Raw genomic sequence first — 16,345 nt, forward strand, 5'->3', positions numbered from 1 at the left:
CTTACAGCTACCCCCCTAGTTTTTTACATATCCGCCTAAAGACATACCCAAATCTAACTGCCTGTAGCTCAGGCTCAGAACCAAGGATATGCATATTCTTGATTTCATTTGAAAGAAAACACTCTGATATTTGTGTAAATGTGAATTGAATGTAGGAGAATATAACACAATAGATCTGGTTTAGCATACGTTTTTTCATTTTTATTGTTTTATCATCATCTTTAAAATGAACAAGACAAAACAAACATTCAGAAAGGATGATGGGGACAATTTCAGTGAAAAAAATAGGAGGGCAACAGTACTTGTGCAAAGTTTCAGAATGATAACTTCCAAAATGAGTGTGCTACATGACATTTATCATGAAGTCACCCAGGTGGCCAAATTGGTGAAGTTATACATTTTGAATGGAATAACTATATACTGTACAAAATACCAAAATGGTATTCTAACACACCCCCACTCAAAAAAATTGAGAAAAAACATACATTTACAAAATAACACTTTCAATATTTGGAAGACCCTCAGTCCTCTACACGGTGTAGCCTCCGACACATTGGTGCGGCTGGCTTCCGGGTTGGATGCGTGCTGTGTTAAGAAGCAGTGCGGCTGGTTGGGTTGTGTATCGGAGGATGCATGACATTCAACCTTTGTCTCTCCCGAGCCCGTACGGGAGTTGTAGCGATGAGACAAGATAGTAGCTATTACAACAATTGGATACCACGAAATTGGGGAGAAAAAGGGGTAAAAATTCAAAAAAAATAAACAAATAAAAAAATAAACTTGCAATGAAAACAACTTTCTGACAAAATTAAAAACGTATAATATCTGAAACTGTAGCTAGATTCTTACCCGAATACATGGATGAAAGCTTCATGGCAGACTGCAACCCCTTTTATTACATTTTCAGAGTCAGAGTCAGAATGGCATGAACATCCTCCAGAAAGTAGCCCATCACAATTTTTTCCCACTGACCTTTGTCGATTGTGCCTGATAAATTCAGGGCAGCAATGTTATTGAGAGCAGTAGCAACATATTTTCAGCTCTTCATGGCTAATGTTATATATTTCGTAAAAACTGTAGTAGAAAGGATTATCTACTCATAATGAGCAGCTCATTTTTATAGACACAAGCTGCTACACCGCAGACAAATCCAAACTCATCTCTCGGCATGTCCAGCCCACTCATTATCTCAGCCAATCATGGCTAGCGGGACGGTTGCTGTCTTTTTCTGTGGATAAACAAACTAGGCTCGTAGTTTAACAATTTTATTTGTATTTACACATGGCATACAAGTTTGTTATTAAGGCACATGAAAGTGCACATGGTCGAGAAGGCATTTCTGTCAAAAAAAATGTATAACGTTCAAACGGCTCTCCTGTGAAGTTGTAACTTGCGACATACGCCTAGTTTCCTGAATCGGGTCACAGATGTGGATATGTGTATGTATACCCCAAAAATATATGGGAGATTGGAAATTATGCAGACAATTACATTGATGGAACCTACAATCTATCCGCTATATTAAAGCTGATCCACCCTGTTAAAAAAATACTTACAGTGTAGTGAGAGCGGCTTTATCTCAATGCTACCTCATACCTGCCAAATTTCTGTCTGCTTGAACGGCAATTTCTCAGATATACATGAAAACATGAATTGACCCAGGGAACCGATAGAACATTGCTCAGAGATGCACACAAACAATATAACATTCAAATGGGTGAATATTTACTTTAATAGGCACTTACTATAGTATTTTGTTTAAATTTAAGATGGGAAAACACGTTTATTATTAACTTGAACATTTGCTCTTCATGACAGAATGTTAAAATTAAGTAAAATTTTGTTTTGTTTTTTTACTACTCAAAAGGCACCTAATTGGTGGAATGACCAACAAGCTCTCAGTGTCATTGCAGAATCTGATATTTTACCATTAACAAACATTTCAATGGTTAAGTTTAGGAATTCATTCAGAATTGTTAAGGTAATGGTTAAGGTTTGGGATAGGGTTAAAATTCAAAATGCAAAACGAGGGTCTAGCCCTGGGATTGAAAACTTGACCCTCGGAGCTGGAGCTCATCCGCCATCCCCAACACCCTATTTGATGGTAATAGCTCTCAATGTTGCCCCTAGTGACCGGTTTTCAGTGGTGTAAAGTATTTAAGTAAAAATACTTATAGTACTACTTAAGTAGTTTTTTGGGGTATCTGTACTTTACTTTACTATTTATTTATTGACAACTTTTCCTTTTCCTCCACTACATTCCTAAAGAAAATAATGAACTTTTTACTCCTTACATTTCCCTGACACCCAAAAGTGCTTGTTACATTTTGAATGCTTAGCAGGACAGGAAAATTGTTGGGAGATTAATTCAAAACCGGCAGTGTTGGAAAAAGTACCCAATTATCATACTTGAGTAAAAGTAAAGATACCATAATAGAAAATGAAAAGTCACCCAGTAAAATATTACTTGAGTAAAAGTCAAAAAGTATTTGGTTTTAAATAAACTTAAGTATCAAAAGTAAATGTAATTGCTAAAATATGTACAATATTTCAAAACCAATGTGTTAATTGGGGATATTCTCCCATTTTCACAAACACAAAACATAAAAAAATTCAATATTTTTAAGTACAAACAATTTCATAATTAATGTGGTTTAACACTTGGTTTAACATTGACAACAATGTCCTTTTTTTAACTATCTAAAACATAACACTTGGGAATATAGGTACAATGATTATTTTGGGGATTCTCTGCTAAATAGATTTGCTGAATTGTTTTCTTAAAACTGAACGATTATTCAGCTGAATTAACAAAGATTAAGATATGTACAGTATATTTGGGACTGATATGTGGACTAAATAACACCTTAGCATGGGAACGCTATGCATCAACAGCTGCATCACACCACGCTTTGTGATACATTTCCATATAAATATATACATTTTTCTTTTAAATACAGTGGCTTGTGAAAGTATTCACCCCCTTGGCATTTGTCCTATTTTGTTGTCATGCAACCTGGAATTAAAATAGATTTTGGGGGGGTTTGTATCATTTGATTTACACAACATGCCTACCACTTTGAATATGTAAAATATGTTTTATTGTGAAACAAACAAGAAATAAGACAAAAAAACTGAACTTGAGTGTGCATAACTATTCACCCCCCCACCACACCCCTAAAGTCAATACTTCGTAGATCCACCTTTTGCAGCAATTACAGCTGCAAGTCTCTTGTGGTATGTCTCTATAAGCATGGCACATCCAGCCACTGGGATTTTTGCCAATTCGTCAAGGCAAAACTGTTCCAGCTCCTTCAAGTTGGATGGGTTCTGCTATTGTACCACAATCGTTAAGTCATACCACAGATTCTCAATTGGATTGAGGTCTGGGCTTTGACTAGGCCATTCCAAGACATTTAAATGTTTCCCCTTAAACCACTCAAGTGTTGCTTTAGCAGTATGCTTGGGGTCATTGTCCTGCTGGAAGGTGAACCTCTGTCCCAGTCCCAAATCTCTTGAAGACTGAAACAGGTCTCCCTCAAGAATATTCCTGTATTTAGCGCCTTCCATCATTCCTTAAATTCTGACCAGTTTCCCAGTCCCTGCCGATGAAAAACATCCCTACAGCATGATGCTCCCTTCACTGTAGGGATGGTGTTCTCGGGGTATTGGGAGGTGTTGGGTTTGCGCCAGACATAGCGGTTTCCTTGATGGCCAAAAAGCTCAATTTTAGTCTCATCTGACCAGAGTACTGTACTTTTGGCGAACACCAAATGCGTTTGCTTATTTCTTTCTTTAAGCAATGGCTTTTTTCTGGCCACTCTTCCATAAAGCCCAACTCTGTGGAGTGTGCAGCTTAAAGTGGTACTATGTACAGATACTCCAATCTCCACTGTGGAGCTTTGCAGCTCCTTCAGGGTTATCTTTGGTCTCTTTGTTGGCTCTCTAATTAATGCCCTCCTTGCCTGGTCCATGAGTTTTGGTGGGCGGCCCTCTCTTGGCAGGTTTGTTGTGGTGCGATATTTTTTCCATTTTTTAATAATGGATTAAATAGTGCTCCGTGGGATGTTCAAAGTTTCAGATATTGTTTTATAACCCAACCCTGATCTGTACTTTCTCCACAACTTTGTCTCTGACCTGTTTGGAGAGCTCCTTGGTCTTCATGGTGCCGCTTGCTTGGTGGTGTTGCAGACTCTGGGGCCTTTCAGAACAGGTGTGTATATATACTGAGATCATGTGACAGATCATGTGACACAGATTGCACACACTAATTATGTGACTTCTGAAGGTAATTGGTTGCACCAGATCTTATTTAGGGGCTTCATAGCAAATGGGGTAAATACATATGCACCACTTTTCCATTTTTTTATTTATTTTTATTTATTTAAGTAATTATGTAATTTTTTTCATTTCACTTCACCAATTTGGACTATTTTGTGTATGTCCATTACATGAAATCCCGACAAAAAATCTATTTAAATTCTAGGTTGTAACACAACAAAATAGGAAATACGCTAAGGGGGATGAATACTCTCCAAGGCACTGTAGTTTATAAAATGCCATCCCTTCTCTCAAAGCTCAGAAGTCAGCCAATGTCATCTGCCACACAGAGATGACCGTGTGTCTAACTAAGGGCTTTCCCCCCAGCACCAGTAGCAAATCAGGCAGGTTTTGTGCTATGCTCTCATGGCTCTCCTCTGGTTTACCTGAACCATTCTCCTCTATATTCTCACAGCTCCACTGCTTACTGAAGGCCTCCTGGTTCTCAAAGGTCAGACAATTCCCCAACAGCTGAGTGTCATTCCCACTTAGACCATTACAATAGTCCTCCACTTCAGTCAATAGCTTCTCCGAGCTACTAAACGTCTCCAGCTCTATAGTGCCCTCTGTCTTTGAGGGGGATGGGAAGCATTTGTTCTTGAACGGCCGTATCTTGCTGTCAAGTCTGTTTCTGATGGTGGTGCTGGGGATCAGGGTGGTGCTGGTGGTTGTGGTCACGGAAGGCTGGTAGCTAGGGCCCAGGCCAGCACAGCAGTGGTAGATCCTGTGGGGAGGTGGGTTGGAGCCGGGTAGCACGGCTAGCTTCCCCCAGGTCTGGGTGGTGAAGCTGTACCTGTGGATAAAAAGCATCTGCTAAATGGCATATCTTATATTATTATATATTCAGTGTAGCTTGCTTCAGCAAGCGCACTCTAGATATTTCTCATACTTCTGACTTATAGTTATTACTATTATTTAGGACGCTATTTCTCTTACACCACCATTTACGATAGAAACTCCATTCAAAATGTGAAGAGTGACTCAGGTCTGAATGGTGAAGCTGTACCTCCATAGACAGCTCCTGGGTGTGTGCTGGCTCTCTCCTCCTCCAAACAGAAGCATGCTGTCCCGGTAGACCACAGTTGAGTGGCCCACCAGCTTAGAGGGTCCTGATCTGTATAACACATCCACAGGACAGACAGGAAGGAAGGAAAAACAACACAACGCATTGTTAAACCAGCAACACAATTCGTCTATTGTTCGTTTTTTTGCTTTGTGTGGAAAAGATAACATCACTTAGATTGCTGATTTACTTAATGTGCTGTGTGTACATAAACTGCACAATCCCAATTATTTATTCAAACATAAAAATTAAGAGTGAATTATGATAGAGGTTTGTGAGAGGTTAAAGCTACAAGTTAAGCAAATGAATCTGGTGGCTCGGCGCCAGATAACATTGTCTGGTTTCAGCTGTTTTGCATTTCCTGTTGAGAGTAGAAACGCTGAACAAATTGCCACACAAAATAACTGAGCCCATAAAGAGACATTATAATTGACATGATATTGCCCTCCATAAGGCTGTTGAGGTTGTCAGTGCCTGAAACAGACCTGGGTCAAATACATGATCTCAAATTTTTTCAAATACTTGACCGGAGCTTGACTTAGCTTACCCAGTACAATGGAGCCAATGGAACAGTCCTAAAAGTATTCTCCATAATGGTATTGAAAGTTGTCAGTGCCTGAACCCTTGAAAACTACTTTCACAGATCTGTAGTATCCAGTGAAACCCCAGAGGCAGAGAGAGAGAGAGAGAGGCAGAGCGAGAGAGAGAGGCAGAGCGAGAGAGAGAGGCAGAGAGAGAGAGAGAGAGAGAGAGAGAGAGAGAGAAAGAGAGAGAGAGAAAGAGAGAGAGAGAGAGAGAGAGAGATAGAGAGAGAGAGAGAGATCACTCACGTGGCGTTGAGACAGCTCCAGGAATGACTGGTAGAGTTCCATCTCCACAGATCCCTCTGCTCCCTCAGGCCTCTCAGACCCCCGAAAAGGTACATGCAGTCCAGGTGTGTCATGGCAGAGTGGCTGTGTCTGGGACCAGGACCCACCTCTGTCTGGGTACAGTCCAGCAGAGACCACAACATAGTGTCTGACACACACATGGATGGACACACACACACACACACACACAAGACAGTGTTAAGTGAAGTGTTGAGAAATTCAAAACATATTCCAGTCATGACATCATTATTGTTTTCTCTGGAAATGTGACAGCAATGCGTTGTTATTAAATGATAATCACGAAAACCAAATGATCTATCCATAGAAAACGTCTAACTCACCAAATTCTAACTTCCAAAACTCCTGTGATGAGGCTCTCATGTCAATGTATCCTCCGTAGATGTACATGGCAGAGCTAAACACCACGGCACTGTGGCCCTTCCTGTTGACTGGCACTTGATTCTGTTAACATGTTAGCATATGGACGGCCATGAGGGATGTCATCAATATCAGTACAAAGCATGGGAACCGTACTTGATCAGCTATTACTATTAATCATGCTATGGGCCAGTTTATAGAGCTACCATATGCTGTTGTTACATTTAGTTAATCAATTGATTATGTTTTTCATTCATTGCAGTTAAAACCGTACTTGATATGAGAGGGTATACAAATTCATATGTACTGTTCTTTTAATAATTTATAGTGGTGCATTTGTGCGAGTGCAAGCTGTGGAAAATGAGCATGGTTACATTATCACACTCAATTTCCCTGGTATATGGAGCATTTACTTTTACATTACATACCTGAGGGGGGTTCCTATCCTGCCAGGACACCCACTGCTCTTTCACTGCAAGAGATATGAGAAAGGACACTGACAACTGTGCAGGACTCACAGAGAAACAAAGGCAGAATGGCAGCTTTTCTTTGCCGTCACTCCCTGTGAGAACTGTGAGCAAGTACCAACTTTTTATGTTGTCAGGTAGGATTTTAAATGCCAGATTGCACATGTTTTAACACTTCTTTCTTGTGAGGAGTAGGAGTGTTTTGGATGTTGTTGGATCATTATGATTGTGTCAGTAGTTATTGAGGTGTATGTTGCCCACAGTGGATTTTACCAATATCAAACACCCAGAGGGGGGTTTTCCATATAGTGTACGCAGAATCAATCATTCCACCGAAGACATACAGAACACCCTGTAAAGATAATGATTTACAATCAACATTGAGCTACATGAAGCCTACCATGTACAGCAATGCTAAGCAGTCTGAGATACAATGACATTGATATTACCTTGATATAACCATACAGATGACATAGATAGAACCCTACCTGATGGGCCACCATGGAATGTTCCTGAAGCTCCTCAGGTGCTGCCTCACAGCTACAGTCCAACTCTGTCCACTCATTGCGTACTACATAGACACACACAGTGGTTAGGTCCATACCCACATTCCTAATGTGTAACAACATCACTGTTTAACACTGTTATAACATGATTGAATCACAGTCTGCATAACTGACATATACAGTTTGTAGCAGACCAGGTCACAATATATACAAAGTTATAATAATTATGACTTAGAAAAAGTATAGTGTATCTGACACTTACTAATCTTTTAATGAACCTAGAAGAAAATATTGGCTGCATGCTGGCCAGCTATATTAACAGCCTGTCACCAGAGACTAGTCACTTACCAACATTATACCTCCAGAAGTCCCTGAGCGAGTGGCTCTCCCTCCCTCCCAACACAAAGACACTGTCCCCGTAGGAGCAGCAGGCATGCTTGTAGCGTTCACATGGTGCAGGGCCACTCTGAGGCAGTACGGTCCACAGGCTGGGGCTGCTACTGCTCCTCCGGCTCATCCTAGGGCATCCTCAATCTCAGCTGTCATTGGGCTGCTATTCTCCTCAGGAAAATGACTGCATGGTGAAGAATAGGGCACAGCAACACTAGTTGTCAACCACTAACCACTACAGGTGTCATGTGACAGTGAAGAAATCTTTAACCAAAACAGTGAACTATTATCCTCAGGAAAAAACTAACAGTGAGGTTTCTGATGTCATGCTTCTCTCTGAGGGGAATGGACAAGTTCCCTGGATTATGAACGGCTTCTCTGTCCCCGGGTGTGACAAAAACCTGTTTGAAGAGGCACCTAATATAATAGACAATGCACTGCAACCCCAGGCAACACCATTGGTCAGGACACAAAGTCGGCCACCACCACACTCCATTATGTCGCCAACGTATGGATGACAGTCCTACATAGACAGTTACCAAGACAGCATTTGTTGTTGCTGCTGAAGTATGCTTGTGTGCTCATCTGACACCCTCTACAGGCAGAGCACCTGACTCTGTGGGTAAAGCAGCGAGGAGACTTCCCTATGCACGCAACATATTCATTATTTTAACTCCTCACACTCTTATGACTATATAATAGCCTGAGCCTATATCTGCTATGTTGTCTTGCCAACTTTGCCAGGCCAAACATACACAGCACAATTAGATCTGGGACCAGGCTAACTGTATACAAGTACTTCATTATATAATCAGAACAGTCAGCTTCATACCCAAAAAGAGACATTTGTCTTAGTACTTTGTATGGTTTTTTCAATATTCATAGTATATTGATTTGTAGAGTACAAACAAGCAACAAGTAACCATGGCAACAGTACACATGTTGTCACCACGAATGATGCAGCTCCCCCTTGGGCCAATCAGTGTAATTTTGTAAATGTGAATCTCTATGGCAAGACATATTATTCACCCAAGTTTCATCAACATTGGGCCAGTGCTGTCTGAGATATCGCATGTGACTAACGTACTAACGAGCTAATGGACAGAAACAGATCCACAGTCCCCTCCAGGGGTATAGTGCTACACAGAGCTGGTAAAAATATTTCTGGAAAATGTATTCCGAAGCAATGTCTCGCAAGATCACATAATGATTCATTCATATTATAACAGAACTGAATATAATAGCATGACATAATAGGCCTATAATGTTACTGTTACAAAAAAAAAACTCCACATTTTTTGTGAGATTTTAGGATGGTTAGCTTTAAGATGCGCCAAAATCCGCACCTGCCACGAGGCAGAATATATACTTTGATTGAAACAAAATACAATGTTTATAGTTTAACAACATCTGGTCTAATTCGCTCACAAAACAGTAATTCAAGAAGATCTAAATTCATATTCCCATGAATCTGATTGAAATCAAATGATTGGTATGCAGACGAGGTTTGGACATTTCACCGGTAAAACATGAAGAATTAGGCCTATCATTCACGATTCACAGTGATGATGACATATTTTGAAAATAGGTATGCCTAACTTGGTGTTTGAGGGTGAAACAAGTAAGACATTTTCTTGACACAAACCAGGTTTCCATCCAACGTTTTTATGCAAGTAAAGTAGGCCTACATGTCGGATTACAAATGTCACGACAGGCCTGATGGAAACAGCAGATTTGTCCATAAACTTTCCAAATGTTGACAAAACAAAATACGTTTGACAAGATGGGATCTTTTTGTGTCGGTAAAATTAATTATGCAAAAAATGATGCACCTTTATATGCAAATATTGATATAATAACTATCATATCGATGTCACGCCATAACATGTCGTGTGGTCCTCCCACTAGGACTTGCAGTTTATTATGCTACAGATGAAATAAGTTATGATGAACTTCACAGGGTGGTGAAAGTGCATGGTGATGAGCTTGATGCTACTTTCTAATAAATATTGATATTATTCTGGTGACATGATGATCAATGATTGGCTGCCGTTTGACAAATAAAAATAATCTCGCTATTTTGTCTATAAAAATCTCATGTAGGCCTGGTAGGCTATACCTGCTCTGTATCTGCCAGCTGTTGGCTAGAGTGCATGTGCCATGACCAGTGTTTGCACATTCGCTATATAATCCAAAATAGTTGAAATAGTAGATGGAAACATCTCTGGTGGGAAAATGTGAATATTGTTTTTATGCAGATTTTTGACCTAAACTGTATCTGGGAAAGTCTACACTTTATAGTTATCAGATTCACATGGAATTGTTATGCAATTCAAATGTTTAAATATAAAAGTATTGGTGAAAAGATTAAATGTCATTTTAGCTTCCAAATTAGAGATTTGAGTTTTCATAAGGTTAGGGCTCTGCTGTCCCCGTAGGAGCAGCAGGCGTGCTTGTAGCGTTCACATGGTGCAGGGCTATAAACTATGAAACACACCCTTCTCCCTCCACTATATAAGTCCTTGATGAAAATGTAACCTCTTGTTCCAGGTACATTAGGATGATGGTCCGATGTCAGAAGGGTTCAAATAATAACTACAGAATGAAGCCAACCTCAGCATGAGCTTTGGTTGCGAATGGTATGAACTCTTATTCACTATAGAAGTGATACCTCCTAGCCGTTGAGTTAGCAGCAGCCGCTGTAAACGTGGGCTAGGAGAGGACAGACAGAGTATCCCGTCTACCACACAACGACGACACTACAACATTTCCACCAGAGACACTCTTCAAAGGACTCTATTGGGCAACACGGCCTTCAATCTACCACCGACCTATTGAAGCGCAGTTCAGAGTAAATATTTATTGCATTTTCCTTTTCCAAATGGCCGGTAATATAGAATGCATAAGATTCTGTATCTACGATAGAGTAGCTGCCTACGGCCCGATAGAGACATCGCTTCTCCCTTTGTTCTTCAGTCTTCCCGCTCTTTCACTCAAACCCAACACCCGTTCTTTGTGTAACCAGCTGTCATATCTGTTCCGTCCGCTAGGGATGTTTTCCTTTACGACATAACTTGTAATCATGTATGATTCAATCTGTGTATATGTATTTCTGTGTGATTAGTTAGGTATTTAGTAAATAAATAATTAAACCCAATTTTGTATTGCTGATTCAACTTGTTAGCCAGGGTTCGTGAAGATAACCAAGAATTTACAACTTTCAGATGAGACTGAAATAAGGTGACGATTAATATTGACTGCTATTGATGTAAAATATTACTAGGTCTTTAAGAGTTTATTCGGAAGATAACAGCTCTATAAATATTATTTTGTGGTGCCCCGACTTTCTAGTTAATTACATTTACATGATTAGCTCAATCAGGTAATATTAATTACAGAGAAAGGATTTTATAGAATAGCATGTCATATCACTTAATCCGGCATAGCCAAAGACACGACACACACCAACAAAAGCTGAAGAACATACGCACATCCTGGTTCTTTCCGCAGGTGCTCGAATTGTAGACAAACTCATAGAAAACAGAATGGAAAACGCTGCACACTGCTGCTCATGCTCCCAGGTGATTTTATTTATAACAATGTTTCGACCCTTAGGTCTTCATCAGGCATCCATATCCCAGGTGGGGGTGAACAGTCCTATGCGGCATTTTCCTTTCTGTTTTCCATATACCAAACCCCCTTGGGCCTTATTGCTTAAATATATAATTGATGCAGTTTCAATGTTGTTTGAGTTGCTTTGTGTATCACCAAATTTGCTTGAGATCATTGATACTGCAACACCTCTCACTGCATCCAAGTTGCTTGACATAGGCATTTCAAAGAGTTGTCAGTCAAGGCGAACTCATGAATATAATCTCCCCGCCCACTCAGCCTGTCTTTTCAAGCTTCCTGGTAGTTGCCATGAGAGAAAAAGTACCTTTCAGAATGACTGTTCAGGACCTTTAACATACTTATTTATAACATTTTTGGAAGGAAAACTATTTCACTCATATTGTAATTAATTCTAGATCATATTTCATATAAATCTGGAAACACTGGACAGTTACTTTAAAAGGTTGACTTTGGGGAAAAACCCAAAACAAAGGCTTTAAACTGTATAACTGATAAATGCACCATATCAGGTAATTTAATGGTTACTGTTTTTTTTAGGAATACGATATTTTGCTACGGTAGTGCCATTTCTTACTGATCTCTGTCCAAAAATAAATCATGTGAAATGACATCAACACATACTGGAGGAGTTCCTAGCTAGCTACAAGTGGCTAGCTTAGCTAATGAACTAGCTAGGCCAGTCACAGCCTTCATGACCAGAATGACACATCGATGAACCACCAAAGGCATACCTCATTTCGGTAAAAAAAAATCAGAAGGAGTTGGATCGTTTCTTGTGCCCAAAGTCGACCGTTAAAGCTAATTTCCTGCAATTCTACACATTTTGCCATTGCTTATGACATGTTCATATGCTATCTGGGGGGCCCCCAACCTCAAGGTTGTTTTTGTGTTCTAAAAAGCAAGTAGGTCATTGGGAGCAGTACCTATCTTCCTCTATCTTGAATTAAGAATTTAGATCATTGTAAATGAGTCAATATTATATGACACTGATTAAATTGAGAAGCATAAACACAGCCCCATGACTGTGTGAAGGCATACCCTATGTGAACAGGAAATTATATAGTCAATTCCTTCACTGATATTATATTATATTCTTCTATCTCAACTGTTTTCAAGTGATTTTCTGAAGGCTTCTATTTCTCTGTTCAATCAACTAGCCTACCCTGATTAGAAAGGTATGGATTAAGAAAGGTGCGTTGCAATGTTATTACAAACTACAAAGCACAAACTATTATTACATTGTTATTACGAAATCGAAGGAATAGTCAGATCATGGAAAAATACAAGTTTGACATCTCTGGAAGAGAACGTCTAGGAGGGGCACGTGACCGTTATTTCAACACTCAGGGCACGCTATTTCACTCTGTGTCTGTTTCTTACCACATTCCTCCTACTGACTTTATAGTTCCATGCTGTTATAGGCTACTACAACCTAGTCAGTAAAATTAAAAGTACACCTACATCTCAAGATGTAGCCAAGGATACTTATTCTACAAATATCATTTGCATAGGCTACTACATACAGTACATTACATGAAGTGTCTTTTCCAGAAGAGAAACTCACAAGTGACAAAAGTTTAGCTACAATGTGAGCACGGTCACTGGCCAGAAATGTTTCATTGTGTAAAATAAAATGAATAGATGATTTGCAATGTCTTACTTATGGCATTAGAATAATTGTTGGTTTCATTGTGGAAATATATCATTATAAAACCCTTACGAAAAATTAACCAAAACCACTATTTCAATAGCTAATAAAAACGTAATGTATTTTATTTTCCTTTTAGGCTACATTTTACTAGGCTACATAGCCTACACAGCCAAAGCTGAACTCACTTACTGCATCGTTGAATAGTCTATACATTGAAAATGTAAAGTTACATCATAGAAAACAAAATTACCGATTAGAGAGCGGATATCTCACCCGTTAATCTTCATTGGGTTTTGCTGCGCCGCAGTGATCATCCGGGCTTTGAAGAGCATTTCATTCAGAAGGAGGGGCATATTGTGGTTTGAGCAGGAAGTGTGGGTGTTTCTCTAGACTGAAAAATGAGAAACTCTTCCCCAGCACTGGAGAAAGCACGTGATAGTAGGCTACTATTTGCACCCACATATTACAGTCAAATGTAAATGTTTGCCTGTCAGTGTAATCTGCATATGTCCACTTTACTACTATAGGCTACTATGACATAAGGAGAAAAAGATAAGAAGCACGAGATAGGCCACTATGAAAAGCATGTGATTGTTTATGATAACGAAATATTCCATTCAAACTTGACCTTGAACCTATAAAAAGTTATTATTGCATACTGTCTATGACAATTAGGTGATTTATATTCCTTATCAAATGCCAGATCAGTGGAATATTTTCTGTCACTGGAAAAATATCCCTCTAAAAATGATATCCAAAATTAGTAATGAAATCTTATCTGTTGGTTCCATAATAAGAATTGGCCCTCAATTCTGTACATTAAGGACAAAGAGCTGGCTAATGTACTGTTCCATATTACATATTCAAACATAATTGACTTGTGGGGATGAAGAGTAATATTTGTACTTGTTATATTCTCCCGTAATAAAAGGTTACAGGGTTTTTGTATTGTTTGCTATGGCATATACACTGAGTATACCAAACATTAGGAACACCTTCCTGATATTGAGTTGCACCCCTCAGTAATGCACTGAGGTCAAGTGAGCCGACACTCGCAAAACGAGGTCAAGCCATCCGCACGTTTCCACTTTACTGTATTGTATGTTTTCTGGTAGGGAAACTGAGTCGGATGCACGCTCATGCACAGATAGAGACGATATAGCTACAAATAATTCCAATTAAACAGTTTGAAGCACACGTAGTGAGTATTCCATAATCAAAATGATAAAAAATAATGTATTTAATTTTTGCGCCTTATAAAACATTTCTTTGATATCACGATTAGAGTGCGGCTGCAGATGCTGCAGTAGCCTAACGGTGATGCTGTTTAGGAAATATTAAATTGTTAAAATGTTATAATTTTAAAATGTTAAACTGTTATAATCTAAACCCGGCACAGCCAGAAGAGGACTGGCCACCCCTCAGGGCATGGTTCCTCTCTAGGTTTCTTCCTAGGTTCCGGCCTTTCCAGGGAGTTTTTCCTAGCTACCGTGCTTCTATATCTGCATTGCTTGCTGTTTGTGGTTTTAGGCTGGGTTTTTGTATAGCTAGCACGTTGTGACATCGGCTGATGTAAAAAGAGCTTAATAAATAAATTTGATTGATTGATTAAAGCAAGATGTGTTTACAGTAATGACATACGAACACAGTACACAGACATACACAGATGCACACACACACACACACACACACACACACACACACAGCTTCACAGCAAGATCTAAGTGAACTTGATATATTTTTAGTAGATTACTAATCTATTGTGATGACCATTGTTACCATACAATAACCATGTTATGCCAGTTTAAAATGGGTTAATGTAATTGGTTATTCTATATTAAAGTGAACTTTTAAGTAACAATACCATTTTAGCTAATTAAATTGGATGGTAAACATTTTGTCACATCTGCCACTAGTACATCATTAATCCATTGTCATTAAAATTGTGAGGTATCTGTGACCAACAGATGCATATCTGTATTCCCAATCATGTGAAATCCATAGATTAGGGCCTAATGTATTTATTTAAATTGACTGATTTCCTTATATTAATTGCAACTTAGTAAAATCTTTGAAATTGTTGCATTTATATTTTTGTTCAGTATAGGTGAGCTTGATATAAGGACATCCGTCTATTTAAATAAATAAATTAGGCCTTAATCTATGGATTCCACATGACTGGGAATACAGATATGCATCTGTTGGTCACAGATACCTCACAATTGGCCTCCGGATCTCCTCACGAGATTCACAACGTTGACATCAACAAACCGCTCGCCCACACGACGCCATACACGTTATCTGTGATTGTGAAGACGGTTGGACATACTGCCAAATTCTCTAAAACGACGTAGAGAAATTAACATTCAATTATCTGGCAACAGCTCTGATGGACATTCCTGCAATCAGCATGTCAATTGCACGCTCCCTCAAAACTTGAGACATCTGTGGCATTGTGTTGTGTGACAAAACTGCACATATTAGAGTGGCCTTTTATTGTCCCCAGCACAAGGTGCACCTGTGTAATGAGCATGCTGTTTAATCAGCTACGTTATATACCACACCTGTCATGTGGATGGATTATCTTGGCAAAGGGGAATGCTCACTAACATGAATGTAAACAAATTGTGCACAACATTTGAGAGAAATAAGCTTCTTGTGCTTATGGAACATTTCTAGGATCTTTATTTCAGCACATGAATCATGGGACAAACACTTTACATTGCATTTATATTTTTGTTCAGTATACATCATGACCGTAAACACATCTTCCTTGAAAAAATTAACATTTCCTAAACAGCACCACCATTAGGCTACTGCAGCCTAACTCTACCTGTGATATCAAAGTAACTTTTGATAAGTCGCGAAAATGAAATAAACGATTTGGTATAATTTTGATAATGGAAGATTGAATATGTATTCTTCAAACTGTTTGCTTGGAATGATTTGTAGCGTACTGTCTCTACCTGTGCATAACGGTTCAACAGACTCAGTTCCCTACCAGAAAACACGTGATACCGTAAAGTGATGTATATTCACTCAAAAATGGTAGGCGTAAACTGAAGAGC

At 39.1% G+C, this 16,345-nt stretch overlaps 1 protein-coding gene across 2 annotated transcripts; it reads right to left on the reverse strand.

Moving 5' to 3' along the window:
• Positions 1 to 1,249: 1,249 nt before the first annotated feature.
• On the reverse strand, positions 1,250 to 13,662 carry klhdc3l (kelch domain containing 3-like). Of its 2 annotated transcripts, none has more exons than XM_021597477.3 (9): positions 13,528 to 13,662; positions 7,952 to 8,177; positions 7,586 to 7,668; positions 7,371 to 7,449; positions 7,059 to 7,102; positions 6,594 to 6,714; positions 6,214 to 6,400; positions 5,327 to 5,434; positions 1,250 to 5,113 (listed from the first exon to the last, which is right to left on the reverse strand). In XM_021597477.3, exons 2-9 carry the CDS (start codon positions 8,118 to 8,120, stop codon positions 4,579 to 4,581), a joined length of 1,326 nt encoding a protein of 441 aa, XP_021453152.2. In that variant the 5' UTR covers positions 8,121 to 8,177; positions 13,528 to 13,662; the 3' UTR covers positions 1,250 to 4,578. The 2 variants fall into 2 exon arrangements, with proteins under 2 accessions (XP_021453152.2, XP_021453153.2); XM_021597478.3 differs by having other exon boundaries at positions 13,551 to 13,656.
• Positions 13,663 to 16,345: the final 2,683 nt, after the last annotated feature.

The sequence above is a fragment of the Oncorhynchus mykiss genome, chromosome 3, assembly GCF_057628025.1.
Source record: "Oncorhynchus mykiss isolate SJ-2025 chromosome 3, ASM5762802v1, whole genome shotgun sequence".
In the NCBI taxonomy this organism is placed as follows: domain Eukaryota; kingdom Metazoa; phylum Chordata; class Actinopteri; order Salmoniformes; family Salmonidae; genus Oncorhynchus; species Oncorhynchus mykiss.